At 53.9% G+C, this 14,721-nt stretch overlaps 1 protein-coding gene across 1 annotated transcript; it reads right to left on the reverse strand.

The window, feature by feature from the left end:
- Positions 1 to 9,206: 9,206 nt before the first annotated feature.
- Positions 9,207 to 13,184, reverse strand: LOC129554152 (proteoglycan 3-like). The gene is made up of 6 exons (XM_055422774.2): positions 13,163 to 13,184; positions 12,678 to 12,810; positions 11,953 to 12,245; positions 11,339 to 11,470; positions 10,096 to 10,207; positions 9,207 to 9,358 (listed from the first exon to the last, which is right to left on the reverse strand). Exons 2-6 carry the CDS (start codon positions 12,736 to 12,738, stop codon positions 9,300 to 9,302), a joined length of 657 nt encoding a protein of 218 aa, XP_055278749.2. The 5' UTR covers positions 12,739 to 12,810; positions 13,163 to 13,184; the 3' UTR covers positions 9,207 to 9,299.
- Between the last annotated feature and the right edge of the window lie 1,537 nt (positions 13,185 to 14,721).

Genomic DNA, 14,721 nt, shown 5'->3' on the forward strand with positions numbered 1-14,721 from the left:
AGGGGCTTTAGGAACTCTCTTGTCTGATTCTCTTCTTTACAGATGAGCAAACTGAGGCCATGGAAACGGCTTGTCCGTGGACCTGCAGTTAGCGAACCAGAGACGTCCTGCCGCTCGGGGTGGTGGTGGGGAGCCAGGAGCAGACGCGGGCAGCCCGGCTGCCTCTCTATGCCCAGTCGCCCCCTCCCTTCTGCGGTAGGGGCCCAGAAAGGTCCCAGGGGCAGGTCCAGCTAAGAGTCACGAAGCATGTGCTAAGTCGCTCAGTCGTGTCTGACTCTTTGAGACCCTGTGGACTGTATGTAGCCCACCAGGCTCCTCTGTCCGCAGGATTCTCCAGGCAAGAATCCTGGAGTGGGTTGCCATGCCCTCCTCCAGGGCATCTTCCCGACCCAGGGATCGAACCACAGTCTCTTACATCTCCCCCTTTGGTGGGTGGGTTCTTTACCACTAGCGCCCCCTGGGAAGCCCTTATGAAGCCTGAGGCTTACGCTCTGTGTGTCTTCTGGAGAAGACTGCAACATGAGGCATGGGAAGGGGCTCGTGCCGCTGAACAGCCCTGGAGTGGGAGCTCCACCAGTTTCACGGGAGATGCCGCAGAAAGGTGGGCACCCAGGCCAGACCATGAGGTCTTAGCAGAGCTTGATTATACAGGGAGGGCTGGTCCCTCCAGAGAAGGTGCAGGGAAATGGGGGTCAGGGCAGCTGAGGGAGTTGTTTGGGAAGGCCAGACCCCTGTGACCTCCAGCCCATGGGGAGAAGGGATGAGATTTCCCTGCAGGGGGCCCGTCACCCCTTTTCCTGCTCTGCCTACAGTCCAGCCCCCGTCCTCAGGATGCCGGGGTGACACCTCCCCAGGGACCAGCCAGAGGAGGAGGCAGCATCCGGAGACCTGAACAGCAGACTTATCAGTGAAGGCAGAGCTGACCTCTCCAGCCAGGAGCCCCACCGGCGTTCCTGGTGAACCCAGCTCTCAGGAGGCTGGGCAGAGGCTGGGGTCACAGCAATGTTTGTTCTCTGATGAGGGGATGGAGGCGGCTCCGTCCTGGGGGCACCCTCTCCTGCAGTCCCTCCCTTCCCTCCAGACGCCCCATCCCGGGCCTGAACTCGTGGGTGTGTGACTCTGTGTGACCCTGATGTTGTCTTCCCCACGGCCGAACTAGGTCGCGGTTCCCTGTGCAAGCCTCAGGGCTGAGCAGTCCCGGTATTAACTCACCTCTGCTCAGCACACGCGTCAGTGACTCCTCCCCCGAGCCCGGATAAGCTTGCTGCCCCATCCACCCCTGTGCTGTGGTCAGTTGAGTCCAACTCTCTGCGACCTCATGGACTGCAGCCCACCAGGTTCCGCTGTCCACTGAAGTGTGTTGCCATTCCCTTCTCCAGGGGATCTTCCTGACCCAGGGATCAAAACCCCATCTCCTGCATCTCTTGCGTTGGCAGGCAGATTCTTTACCACTAGTGCCACCTGGGAAGCCCAAGCTTGCTGTGAACCAGTGAAGTTGCTCAGTCATGTCCAACTCTTTGCAACTCCATGGACTGTAGACTACCAGGCTCCTCCATCCATGGAGTTTTCCAGGCAAGAGTACTGGAGTGGGTTGCCATTTCCTTCTCCAGGGGATCATCCCGACCCAGGGATCGAACCCAGGTCTCCTGCATTGCAGGCAGATGCTTTACCATCTGAGCTACCGGGAAAGAGCTTGCTGTGGTTTGTCATTAGTCCTGATAGAAAAAGAAATTTGCGATACATGGACATTTGAACCAGAACCCACACTCATTCCTAACAGCTCAGCAGCAAAGCTTATATTCCGTGATAACCCGCCATCGCCAAGCAGTGGGTTAAATGAGTGGTAGGCTTTGTCTAATTCAACTTTCATTTTGTTGAAGAAATTGAGGCTAAGGTTTTAGACTAAAATGGTAGGTCTGGGACTCGAACCCAGACCTTTATGACCCCAGAGTCTGGGATCGCGACTTGCGTGCCACATCCGGCTGGGGAAAATGAAGAAATTTGTTGGCCCCTTCTTTTCTATAGTTAGGTAAAAACAGTTCTGTTGCTGCAGGAACAAACTGTGAAATCTCAGGATGTTGCACAATGAAGTGCGTCAGACAGCCCTTGCACTGGTAGCTGTGCCGTCTGAGACACGTGAACTCCCAGACCACTATGGCGAGGGAGGTGAGAACTGGAAGGTCATGGGTGACCATCGGGGGTCATTTAAAGGCCAGGCCTGGGACGTCCCTGGTGGTCTAGTGGCTACAACTCCACGTCACCCAGTGCAGGGGGCCTGGGTTCGATCCCTGGTCAGGGAACTGAATCCCACAACTGAGAGTTCTCCTGAGTGATGAAGACCGACCGTCCAGCGCGCTACAGCTGAGGCCCCATGCGGCCAAATAAACAAACAGATATTTAATGAGTAAACAAGTCAATGCCAGGCCTGGCCCTCGTGCCGCTTCCAACCGCCTCTCGCTGGTCAGACTCAGAACTGTGCTGCAGAACCCAGCTTTACTGAGAAGAACACCAGGGAAATACAGCCGTCCCAGGCCCCCAGGAAGAGACAATGGTGGACACGGTGCTCTCGGCCTCATTGGCTCCTTTCTAATGGCTTTTCTTTTCCACAACCCCCCCCCCAACATGTGTGCTAGCAGTTACAGACACTGTTCCCTTCTGTGTTCCTTCTCACAAAACCTGTTCCTTGTCAAGGTACCAATCAATCTCCCAGAGGTAATTACAGACAACACACTCAGGAGTTTCTTCTAGAATATTTGCTTTTTAGTCAAGGCTTTACCAAGGTCCATCTAGTCAAGGCTATGGTTTTTCCCGTGGTCATGTATGGATGTGAGAGTTGGACTGTGAAGAAAGCTGATCGCCGAAGAATTGATGCTTTTGAACTGTGGTGTTGGAGAAGACTCTTGAGGGTCCCTTGGACTGCAAGGAGATCCAACCAGTCCATTCTAAAGGAGATCGATCCTGGGTGTTCATTTGAGGGACTGATGCTAAAGCTGAAACTGAAATACTTTGGCCACCTCATGCGACGAGTTGACTCACTGGAAAAGACTCTGATGCTGGGAAAGGTTGGGGGCGGGAGGAGAAGGGGACGACGGAGAATGAGATGGCTGGATGGCATCACCGACTCTGTGGACATGAGTTTGAGTGAACTCCGGGAGTTGGTGATGGACAGGGAGGCCTGGCGTGCTGCGATTAACGGGGTCGCAAAGAGTCGGACACGACTGAGCCACTGAACTGAACTGAACTTCAAAGTTGAAAGGCCTTAAACAGCCAAAGGAATGCATATATAATGGTTGAATTTGAGGGTGAATGATAGACAAGATTGGATGCTTGAAGCACATCTTGTCTACCACCCTGACCCACCTCAAGCAGGCTTCAGTCTGGAAGGATCTGAGCCCTCCTGCCATCCCTTTCTCCTCCCGCCCTCCTTCTCTGACCTTGGCAGGCAGTATATTGGGACCCTGGGATTAGCTAGAGCCCATTCCCCATATAGGAGACAAGTGAAGGTTGAGAGGAGGGAATCTGGCTTCCCTGGTGGCTCAGACAGTAAAGCATCTCCCTGCAACGTGGGAGATCTGGGTTCAGTCCCTGGGTTGGGAAGATTCCCTGGAGAAGGGAACGGCAACCCACCCCGGTATTCTCTCCTGCAAATTCCCATGGAGCGAGTGGCCTGGTGGGCTACAGTCCATTGGGTCGCACGGAGTCGGACACGACTGGGCAAGTAACACTTTCACTGCCATTCAGCAAGTCCCAGGAACACCAGTCCCAGAGCCACCTGTGCAGAGCTCAGCCTTCCCTCCCCGCCACCCCACCCCAGCGTTTCCACTTCTTTTTGAAGGACAGTCTCAAGAACTAGCTTGTTGGACTTCCCTGACAAAGAATCAGGACTTCCCTGATAAAGACTCCCTGGTGGCACAGCAGATAAAGAATATGCCTGCCAGCACAGGGACACAGACTCGATTCCTGGGCCGGGAAGATGCCACATGCGATGGAGTAACTCAAGCCCGAGCGCCTAGAGCCTGTGCTCTGCAACAGGAGGCACCCCTGCAGCAAGCAGCCCAAGCACCCCAGTGAGGAGTGGCCCCCGCTGACCGCAACCAGAGAGCCCGTGCGTGGCAACGAAGGCCCAGCACGGCCAAAACGGAGTAAATCAATCCTAAAAACAAAAAGAAACGGGCTGTTGCAGTTTGCAATGCAGGGACATGGGTGTGGCCTGTCCCAAAGCAGCTCCCCTTCCCCGCCCTTGGAGACACTGAGACGCTGTGATTAGGAGCCTCCTGACCCAATCTCCATGCAAGGCAGATGGACAGACCCCTCCACTGAGGACAGGCCTCTTCACCCGGAGGCAGTCCCCAGGACCCAGCCCTGGTGTGGTTAAGGCAACGCCAAGGCCCGTTCTCCTCTTGCCAGAGGCCTGCTCACGTCCGAGGGCCTCAACCCTGCAACTTCAACAACAACCACATCCCCTGCGGGTCTCCCATCCTGCCTGCTCCATCAACTCCAGCACCTTGAGAAGCAAAGCACAGCCGGCAAAACTGGCTTCTCTTAAAAATTTGTCTTCTTGTTTCTTTTGGCAGCGTGGCTCGTGGGGCCTTCATCGTGGCACGCGAGCTCTGAGTTGGCGGCAGGCGTGTGGGGTCAAGTTCCCCAGCCAGAGATCGAACCTGGGCTTCCTGAATTAGCGATCAGCGTCTTACCCTCCGGACCACCAGGGAAGTTCCCAGACCATGCAGTCCTAGGACTCTACATCATCCAAGGCCTGTACAGATAGATACACACACACACACATATGCACACAAGCAGACCTGCACAGATCTGTTCAGACACACGCTGACGCGTACACACACCCCCAAACATGCTGGCCAAAGACACAGTGGAACACACAAGGAGAGCAACACAGATCAGGTGTCTAAGGTATGAAGTGACCCCGATACACACACTCAGGGATGCGCACACACATACGAGCATCTCCACAGAGATGCAGGGAACGTGCACACAAGCACCACATGAACGCGCGCTGGCTCACACAGATTCACGCGTGTTCACAAGCACAGACACACACGGGTGTCTGGAGACTGACTCGCGCACACTCCAAGACACCCACACAGCCATACACACGTGTGCCCCGACATCCTTGGACACGCTCCCCGGGCCACACGTAGAGCCTCACCGCCGGGAAGCCCCCTCTCTGTCACCCCCCGGGGAGCTCTGCCCTCTGAGCACCGTGTGCAGTCTCAGCTCCCTGCCTCATCAAGCTCCGATCCTTCCTGGAGCCCAGCCTGGAGTGAAGCAAAGAGCAGGAACACTGGTCTGTCTCAGTGAGCCCAGGACCCGAGAAAATGGAAGAAGCCAGGGAGACCCGGGGCTGGAGAGCCAGCCCTGGAGCCACCAGGCTGCCCACGGCCTGACTTGGGCCCCGAGGCCCTCGGGGAGCGAGGCAGCTCCCTGCTGAGACCGTGGTCCCTCCAGGGAGGGGAGGGAGGCTGGGGACAAGAGAGGGGACGCAGGATGGAGGGCAGCGAGGAGAACAGCCTCCCATGAGGATATGGTCGGGGAGCCGTGTCGCAGAGAGATGGGCCTTGGACTCACCCCCAGGTGGCTCAATTAAGTTCTGAAGAAAAGCCACCATTCCTGTCCATTTTAGGTCACAGGTTCCTAAAATGTTAGTGTTCACTCTTACCATCTCCTGCTTGACCACATCCACTTCACCTTGCTGCGTGGACCTAATATCCCAGGTTCTTGTGCAATATTGCTCTTTACAGCATCGACTTTCCCATCTCCACCAGGTACATCCACAGCTGAGCTGTGTTTCCACGTGGGCCCAGCCTCTTCATTCCTTCTGAAGCTACTCCCCAGTAGCATATTGGGCACCTTCCAACCTGGGGGGCTCTTCTTCCGGGCTCGTATCCTTGTGCCTTTTCATACTGTTCGTGGAGTTCTCAAGGCAGTCATACTGGAGTGGTTTGCCATTCCCTTCTCCAGTGGACCACATTTGGTCAGAATTCTCCTCCATGACCCGTCCATCTCGGGTGGCCCTCCAAGGCATGGCTCAGAGCTTCATTGAGTTGGACAAGGCTGTGGTCCACGTGATCATCTTGCAGAGCATTCTGTGATTGGAGTTTTCACTCTGGAGTCTTTGGGTTTGCAGTTCTTCCTTCTTCTGTCTGCCTTCTGTCACATAAGGATAAGAGGCTTGTGCAACCATCCTGATGGGTGAGACCGGCTGTGGGAAAAACTCGGTCTTGCTCTGGTGGGCAGGGCCATGCTCGGTGTATTTTTAATACAGTTGTTTCCTCGAAGTCCTACAAGAATTTCTAAGACTAACACACACAAAAACGACATCCTTTTTGTCATAAGGGACTGGAATGCAAAAGTAGGAGGTCTAGAGCTACCTGGAGTAACAGACAAGTTAGGCCTTGGAGTACAGAATGAAGCAGGGCAAAGGCTAACAGAGTTTTGCCAAGAGAACGCACTCATCACAGCAAACACCCTCTTCCAACAACACAAGAGAAGACTCTACACATGGACATCACCAGATGGTCAATACTGAAATCACATTGATTGTATTTTTTGCAGCTGAAGATGGAGAAGCTCTATACAGCCAGCAAAAAGCAAGACTTGGAACTGACTGTGGCCAGATCATGAACTCCTTACTGCTAAATTCAGACTTAAATTGGACAACATAGGGAAAGCGACTAGGCCATTCAGGTGTGACCTAAATCAAATCCCTTACGATTATACAGTGAAGTGAGAAATTGATTCAAAGGAGTCTCTCTGGAAGACAGAGTGCCTGAGAACTATAAACAGAAGTTCGTGACATTGGACAGGAGGCAGTGACCAAAACCATCACAAAGAAACAGACATTCAAGAAGGCAAAGTGGTTGCCTGAAGAGGCCTTTCAAATAGCTATGAAAAGAAGAGAAGCCAGAGGGAAAGGAGAAGGGAAAGATACACCCAACTGAATGCAGAGTTCCAGAGAACAGCAGGGAGAGATGAGCAAGCCTTCCCCAGGGGTGAGTGCAGAGAAATGGAGGAAAACAACAGGATGGGAAAGCCCAGAGTTTGCCTCAAGAAAACTGCAGACGCCAAGGGAACATTTCATGCAAAGACGGGCTCACTAAAGGACTGAAACAGCAAGGACCTCGCAGAAGTGGATTCAGAAGAGGTGGCAAGAATACACAGAACTATACAAAAAGATCTAACGGCCCGAATCACCACGACACTAGAGCCACCCGCCTAGAGCCAGACATCCTGGAGTGTGAAGTCAAGTGGGCCTTAGGAAGCAGCACTACAAACAAAGCTAGTGGAGGTGGTAGAATTCCATCAGAGCTACATAAAATTCTAAAAGATGATGCTGTTAAAGTGCTTCACCCAATACGCCAGCAAATTTGGAAAACTCGGCAGTGGCCACAGGACTGGAAAACGTCCATTTTCACTCCAATCCCCAAGGAAGGCAATGCCAAAGAATGTTCAAACCATACAATTATGCTCATTTCATATACTGGCAAGTAATGTGCAAAAGCCTTCAAACTAGGCTTCAGCAGTATGTGAACCGAGAACTTCCAGATGTATAAACTGGACTCAGAAAAGGCAGAGGAACCAGAGATCAAATTGTCAACATCCTTGGAGCATCGAGAAAGCAAGGAAATTACAGGAAAACATCTGCTTTATTGCTAAAGCCTTTGATGCATGGATCACAATGAACTGAGAAGTTCTTAAAGAGATGGGAATACCGGACCCCCTACCTGCCTCCTAAGAAATCTGTGTGCAGGTCAGGAAGCAACAGTTAGAAATGGACATGGAACAATCGATTGGTTCAAAATAGGAACAGCATTATGTCAAGGCTATATATTGTCACCCTGCTTATTTAACTTATATGAGACATGCCAGGCTGGATGAATCACAAGCTGGAATAAAGATTGCCGGGAAGAATATCAATAACCTCAGATATGCAGATGACACCACTTTTAGGGCAGAAACTGAAGAAGAACTAAAGCCTTTTGATGAATGTGAGAGGAGATAGAAAAATTTGGCTTAAAGCTCAACATTCAGAAAACTAAGATCATGGCATCCGGTCCCATCACTTCATGGCAAATAGATGGGGAAAAGTGGAACCAGTGACAAATTTTTTTTTTCTTGGGCTCCAAAATCACTGCAGATGGTGACTGCTGCCTCGAAATCAAAACACGCGTACTCCTTGGAAGAAAAGCTATGACCAACCTAGACAGCGTGTTAAAAAGCCCTTTGTCACTTTGCTGACAAAGATCAGTATAATCAAGGCTATGGTTTTTCCTGTAGCCATGTACAAATGTGAGAGTTGGACTATAAAGAAAGCTGAGCGCCGAAAAATTGATGCTTTTTAACTGTGGTGTTGGATAAGACTCTTGAGAGTCCCTTGGATTGCAAGGAGATCCAACCAGTCCATTCTAAAGGAGATCAGTCCTGAATATTCATTGGAAGGACTGATGCTGAAGCCGAAACTCCAATACTTTGGCCACCTGATGTGAAGAACTGACTTACTAGAAAAGACCCTGATGCTGGGAAAGAGTGAAGGCGGGAGGAGAAGGGGACGACAGAGGACGAGATGGTTGGATGGCATCACTGCCTCAATGGACATGAGTCTGAGTAAACTCTGGGAGTTGGTAAAGGACAGAATGTCTGGCGTGCTGTGGTCCATGGGGTCACAAAGAGTTGGACACGACTGAGCTACTGAACAGCAGCAGGCAGGTGGGAGAAGGTGAACAGGGGCCAGTCTCTGAGGTGAAACAGCCCAGGGCTGGAAGAGCCCGGCACCCTGAGAGGCCCTTTCTCCTCACCCCATCATGTGACCTCAGGCTCCTCCCAGTTCTCCAATCTGACACAAGCCCTGCGTTGTGGAAAGCCACCACTCTGCGCCTAAACGGCGGGCCTTATTGAGTCCAAACCAAGAGGGCCCCTCAACAGAGGCGTCCTCCCCCAGATGCTGGTGGGGGGCCTTCAGGAGCGGGACCCGGCCCGGTCCCCACTCTGCCCCCAGGGGCCACTGCAGTGAAACTCCCCAGTGCCACCCGCTTCTGCCCCGCTGGCAGGAGACCCGCTCCAGCTGTTACTTCTCAAAGTCTCCCCGGCCCTGCCTGCAAAGACAGAACTAGGGCTTCCAGGATTCTCCAACCCAGGGGCCTCGTCCAACATGTGCAGTAAAGAAACCAGAGTCTGGAGATGCTGTGAGAACATGCCTTTATGACCCGGGGAGGCTGGGGGGTCGGGAGCCAAGGGTGAGACCGTCAGGCAGGGGGGCATGGGGCAGGGTCTCCGCGTCCGGCTTAGTAGGAGCAGACGAACGGCAGCCGCCTTCTGCACGGAGCTCGTCGCCAGCGTCCCCCTGGCGGCAGAGAGCACAGGGATGTCAGCTCCCCACCTGAGTGTGGCCTGCGTTCCCCACCCCAGCCCCACGCACCTGACAGGTCACTGTTTCCTACCAAGCTGAGGGCCGGATGTCTCCCCACTTCCCAGCTAGCCACGACCATCGTTCCCTTCCCTGGCAGAAGCAGTGTGCTAAGGGCTTCCTATGGACTGTCCTTTCATCCTCACAGAGACGCCACGAGGTCAGTGCTGTCAGCACTCCCATTGCACAGATGGGAAAAGTGAGGCTCGGGGGAGTGATAACCTGCCCTGATCTCAGCAGACACGTGGCAGAGCCAGCTGTGGACCTCGGCCATCTGACTCCGGCCCGCATGGTCTTCGCCCCTGTTCTAAACTCTCACTCATTGGGCAGCCATGCTGTTGGGAGCTGCGGAATCATCTGTCAGCTGGCCCTAGTTCCCACGTCTTTCCCGTGTCCCTCGGCCACACCTCCCATTCCCGAGTGTCCCTCCCGTCTGTCCCACACTCACTCCTTGTCACCGTCCCGTCAGAGGAAGGGCAGGAGCCTCGCTGAGTCTGGAGGACACAGAGCCCCAGCCCCGTCCAGGACCCCTCACTGTGGCTCTGAGGATCCCTGCACCTCAGCCCTGCTCACACACAGGGCGGGGTTCTCTAGGGGGAGGCGTGTCTGTGCAGCTCACAGGGGCGTGTGTGCGAGTCCACCGCCCCACTTGTCCGAGCGCCCAGCCCACTCACCTCTGGTGCACAGGGCTACACAGCGGCCTCTCCCAGACTTCAGTTGTCCTGCAGCCCAGTGGGCAAAATTCCACTGACTCCCATCGGTCCAGTGAAATCTCCTGTAACATGACTAGAGAGGAGAGAGGCTGGGTCAGAGGGATGAGGTCCAGGAAGACAGGTGCGGGGGCTCCTGAAAGGCCCCTGAGCATCCCCTCTGGACACTGTGTCTATAATCTCCTCTCATTGTGTCACCTGGCTAGGACGCCACCATACAGACCCATCCCTGAACGTTTTCAGGCAATGACATGGAAGAGCAAACATCACTTCCAGCTCTCACACAGAGCAGGCTTCTCACACTTCACTGAGCAGACACATCTCCTAGGGACCAGGTGGAAATGTGGATTCTGATTCAGGAGGTCTGGGGTGCAGCCCAGGATCCTGTATTTCAACAAGTACCCGGCGATGTTGGTACTGCTGGTCCCTGGACCACACCTGAGCAGCAATATGACAGCACTTCCTCAGCCACAGTCCCCAGGGTCACTCTGAGAGAAGGACCCGCTTAGAGATGCGGACACTGGAATAAGAGGCAGGCACCCAGCCAGTAACGCACAGGCTGGGAATGAGCTCCACCTCCTGACTCCAGGGATGGGCTGATAGACGTTTCCCACCAGCTTTGGTGGAAGATGAGAGGCAGAGGAAAGGAAGAACCCTGATTTATAATAATTGTCCATCTCGTTGGTGTAACTGCATCCACCATGGCGGATCTCACGCTGCAAGTGTGAGGCCACTGAACATGGCTGAGGAAGAGAAGCGCTCAGTTATCATGGCGCCTAGGTCAGCACAAGCCAGCTTCCCGTGCCAGGATGGGGTTCTCTGGGAGCCGGTGGTGCCATGAGGCAACCAGAAACAACTTCCTTCATGGTCCAGTGGTGAAGGAGCTGCGTGCCCGTGCAGGAGCCGTGGTTCGGTCCCTGGTCCTGGAAGGCCCCACGTGCCGCAGAAACCCACCTGTGCTCCCACTGCTGAGCAGGGGCTCTCAGTTCTGTGCACCCCAACAGGCAAAGCCACCTCAATAAGAAACCCATGCCCCACAGCCAGAGGGTGCCCCAGCACAACTAGAGAAAGCCCGGGTGCACCCAAATATGAATAAAAGAAAAAGGCTTTTAGAAGATAGGGGACTGATTCCCAGTATTAAACCAACCTTTTTAAAAAGGACAGAAAGAAAGAGCTCCCGCTCCTTGGACATTGGCCCCTCACTTACCCAACCTCTGATGAAGCCTCCGATCCAGACCTGTGCTTGGTTGGTCGTTACTGTCAAGCGATGGATGGAATAGTTGACATTCAAGCTGTGGATGGAGGCGAGGTTGCCTCGGTAGCACCTCCTGCAGACTCTCTGCAGAGAGAACAGGCGGGAGAGAAAATTCACTGTTTTCATGTTAAGTTCCTGAGTCTCCAGGACAGAACCCACATCCATTTGCAAATCAGAAATCAGGTATCTACTGCTCCCCGTGAATCCCATCTCTTGTGCCTTTATTTGGGCTGCCCTGGTGGCTCAGCTGGTAAAAAATCCGCCTGCAATGTGGGAGAACTGGGTTTGATCCCTGCATTGGGAAGATCCCCTGCAGAAGGAAATGGTAACACACTCCAGTACTCTTGCTTGCAAAATTCCATAGACAGACGACCCTGTTTGGCTACAGTCCATGGGGTCACAATGTGTCGAACACGACTGAGAAACTTCACTTTCTTTCTTTCACTTTCTTTTCTGATGCATATTAAGCTAAGAGAACCACTAGTCTAAATAATAAGAAACAGAACACTGAATCCAATCCTGTCTCTCCATCCCTGGTCCCCGGTAGCAGCCTCGCTGCCATATACCTGAGCATTCTTAAACTTCCTCGGGGTCAGCACCATCCTGTAGCGGCAACTCTTGCACTCAGAAGTGGCTGGAAGTTGCACTGTCTCCTCTTCCTTGGGGCACTGCACGTCCTCATCCAAGTCATCTGGGTCTGAGTCCCCATCATCATCCTGGAGGTCCTCGGCCTCCTCTCCCCCCGACTCAAGCACCTCACCACGCAGGGACAGCTCTCCTTCCTGCCCCCCTGAACCTTCCAGATCCTGGCTCAGGTCTGCCTGTGTCTCCAGACTTCCCATATGGGGGGCATCATTCTCTGGGAAAAAAATAATAACCCACCATCAGCAGGCACCACCTTCCTCCAGGACCATGGACAGCACTGATGGCTCCACTCTGTCCTCCTAGGGATGCCATCTGGAACCAAAGACTGGAAGGATCCCTTGGGGGTTGGATGAGCCAGAATTCTTGCATCACACACACAAATGCCTGAGAACCTGATGCCAGCTGACACCACGTGCGGGTCATTTGGGAGTGAGAGAGGTGAGAAGCTCTCATCTTCACAGGTGGGTGATTTTCCTTGCAAAGGAGCCCTGATAAAGGTTCAGGTCACAGTTCTGGGTCCAGGGGAAATCGAACTAGAGATGGGATGGGGCAGCTGAACGGGGGCCTGTGGCCCTGGACCCAAGGAGCAAAAAACAGTGCAGAAAAAAGAGGGGAAGATGGATGAGAAGGGAACGGGAAGACTCACCCAGATAGAGAGCAGAAACTGTCCCCAGCAGCAGAAGGGGCAGGAGTAGGCAGCCTTTCATGTCCCTGCAGTCTTGTGACAGACGCACAGCTCCACGTTCCCTACTGGGGACTTCCCTGTGTCTCCACCGCACCTGGAACATAGCAGAGAGGCAGTGTTTGCTCAAATGGTAGATTAAAGGGAAAACTAGAGAGCTTCCTTGTCCACCAGTGAACAGACCCTGAGCTGGAGGATCAGAAAAAGAACAGGGGAGACCTGTTCCTGAGAGCAGGTCTGCTCCCTGGGACAGCACTCAGCTCAGACCATCAGTCCTACAGGAACAGGTGTGCTCACCTTCAGGGTCAGAGTCTGACACACTGGGGAAGAAGGGGAAGACAATGGTCATTATGGTGGAAAGGACCAGATTCCCTGGTGTTTCCCATATAGAGCCCGGGTTCTTCCCAGCCCTGGACCTGTCCTTCTGGGGAAGCCAAGGGAGCACTTACCTCCTGAGAGTCTGAAGCCTCCGCTGTCAGCCTCTGGCTGTTGGCACACAGAAGCTGCCCTTATACTGGGCTTTGGGGAAGTGGGAGGAGGTCAGGAGGATTGCCCCAGGCTCGGGGGTTAGACAGCCGGGCTGATAAGAGGTTGGTCAGTCCTCCCGCCCTTGGGCCATGCACTCTGTTGGGACATCAGGGACCTGCCTCCTGTTTGGACACAGATGCCCCAGCACCCTAGTATGCTCCAGAAGCCCCCATGACTAGTGTCCAGACTGAATTTTTATCAGTGCCCCTAAGGGTCCAGGTCTGAACACTTTTCAGTCCCAGGAGCACTTTCCTCTGGTCAGAACTCCAGTAAATGCCGCAGAGGATCCCAGGGAGCGGGGAGACCAGGGGGAGCAGGTGCGGGGAGGTTAAGGGGCGGCTCGGCCCTCCTGAGCTCTTGTGCGGACCACGTGTGGATGCTTCATGTGCGTCACATCCCGAATCCTCACTTTCCGAACCTCGGTCCCGCGAGATCGTGCGGCCAGCCCGACTCACTGATGTGAAGAATGAGGCTCAGAGGGGGCCGCGCCGAGCGGAGGCTGCGGGGAGCGGGGGCGCCGGGACCGCTGAGCCTCTGGGGCTGGAGCCTCCTCTCGCGCGGCCGCTGTCTCCCGCCTTTCCCTTTGCTCTCGTCCTGCGTCTCCCTCTGCTCTCCATCCCTTTCTCGTCTTCAAGATGAACACCTGATGCTCTTTCCTTTACACTGCCACTCTAGCTGAAGGTTCTCAGCCTTTGCACAATTATTCTTGGGAGTCAAATCATTCTTTGATGGGGGTCAGTGGAGGGGATCTCCTACATTTTCTAGAAAGTTTAGCAGCATTAAGTCACTCTGATATGTCTCCACACATTTCCAAATGTCCTCTGGAAAGCAAAACTGCCTCTCTGAGGTTCGCTGACCTAGTTCAGGCCTTGTTGTCCAGCCGAGAGGCAGATCTTCTCATCAGGAAGCAACAGCTGGAGTGGAGACCTTCATACTGAGTCATTCCAATTCTCTGGGGTCCAGGCTTCCCTTCCAGTCCACCAGCCCCCACGGTCAGTACGAGGGGCTGCAAATGAGGCATTCAGCCCGGTTGCAGAGCTCAAGGGACACTGAAGAGTTCAGAAGTCAGGGTAATTAAACATTTCATGCAATTTTTCTTAAAAGTCAGAATCAATGCAAAAGTACCGTGATGAACAAAATGTCGAGATATTCATCAATCAAGTTCCAGCCACATTCACTGCGATCAAGGAGAGGCCCAGGGTCCATGGGCCAGTCAGAGTGTTGCCTGCACTCTGGGGTATCCTAGCTGAGCAGTAAATTTTGGTACCTTGGATCCAGCCCAGGGCTCAGGGCACCAAGAATGGGGCATCTAGGCTTTCTTGCCCGTCCTCTGCTCTCCCCGGGGCCCTGCATTTGGAGAAGTGTCTGAGAGGTCACTTCTGGGCTGATTGCAGAGTAACGGTCTCAGCCATTATCTCCCAGGGCCAACGGACCCGACCCTCAGCTTATCTTCTGAGTTGGTGTTGGGGAGGATTGGTCA

Source organism: Moschus berezovskii, chromosome 14 (assembly GCF_049115385.1).
Source record: "Moschus berezovskii isolate FMDL1 chromosome 14, NW_MosBer_1.0, whole genome shotgun sequence".
Classification (NCBI taxonomy): domain Eukaryota; kingdom Metazoa; phylum Chordata; class Mammalia; order Artiodactyla; family Moschidae; genus Moschus; species Moschus berezovskii.

Excerpts from the sequence above, each read along its gene's own strand:
- LOC129554152 (XM_055422774.2), bottom strand. The coding sequence starts at position 12,738 with ATGAAAGGCTGCCTACTCCTGCCCCTTCTGCTGCTGGGGACAGTTTCT. Across the intron at positions 11,471-11,952 it reads GGAAGTTTAAGAATGCTCAG|AGAGTCTGCAGGAGGTGCTA; the intron begins GTATATGGCAGC and ends TTCTCTCTGCAG. Across the intron at positions 9,359-10,095 it reads TGTAGCCCTGTGCACCAGAG|GGGGACGCTGGCGACGAGCT; the intron begins GTGAGTGGGCTG and ends CTCTGCCGCCAG.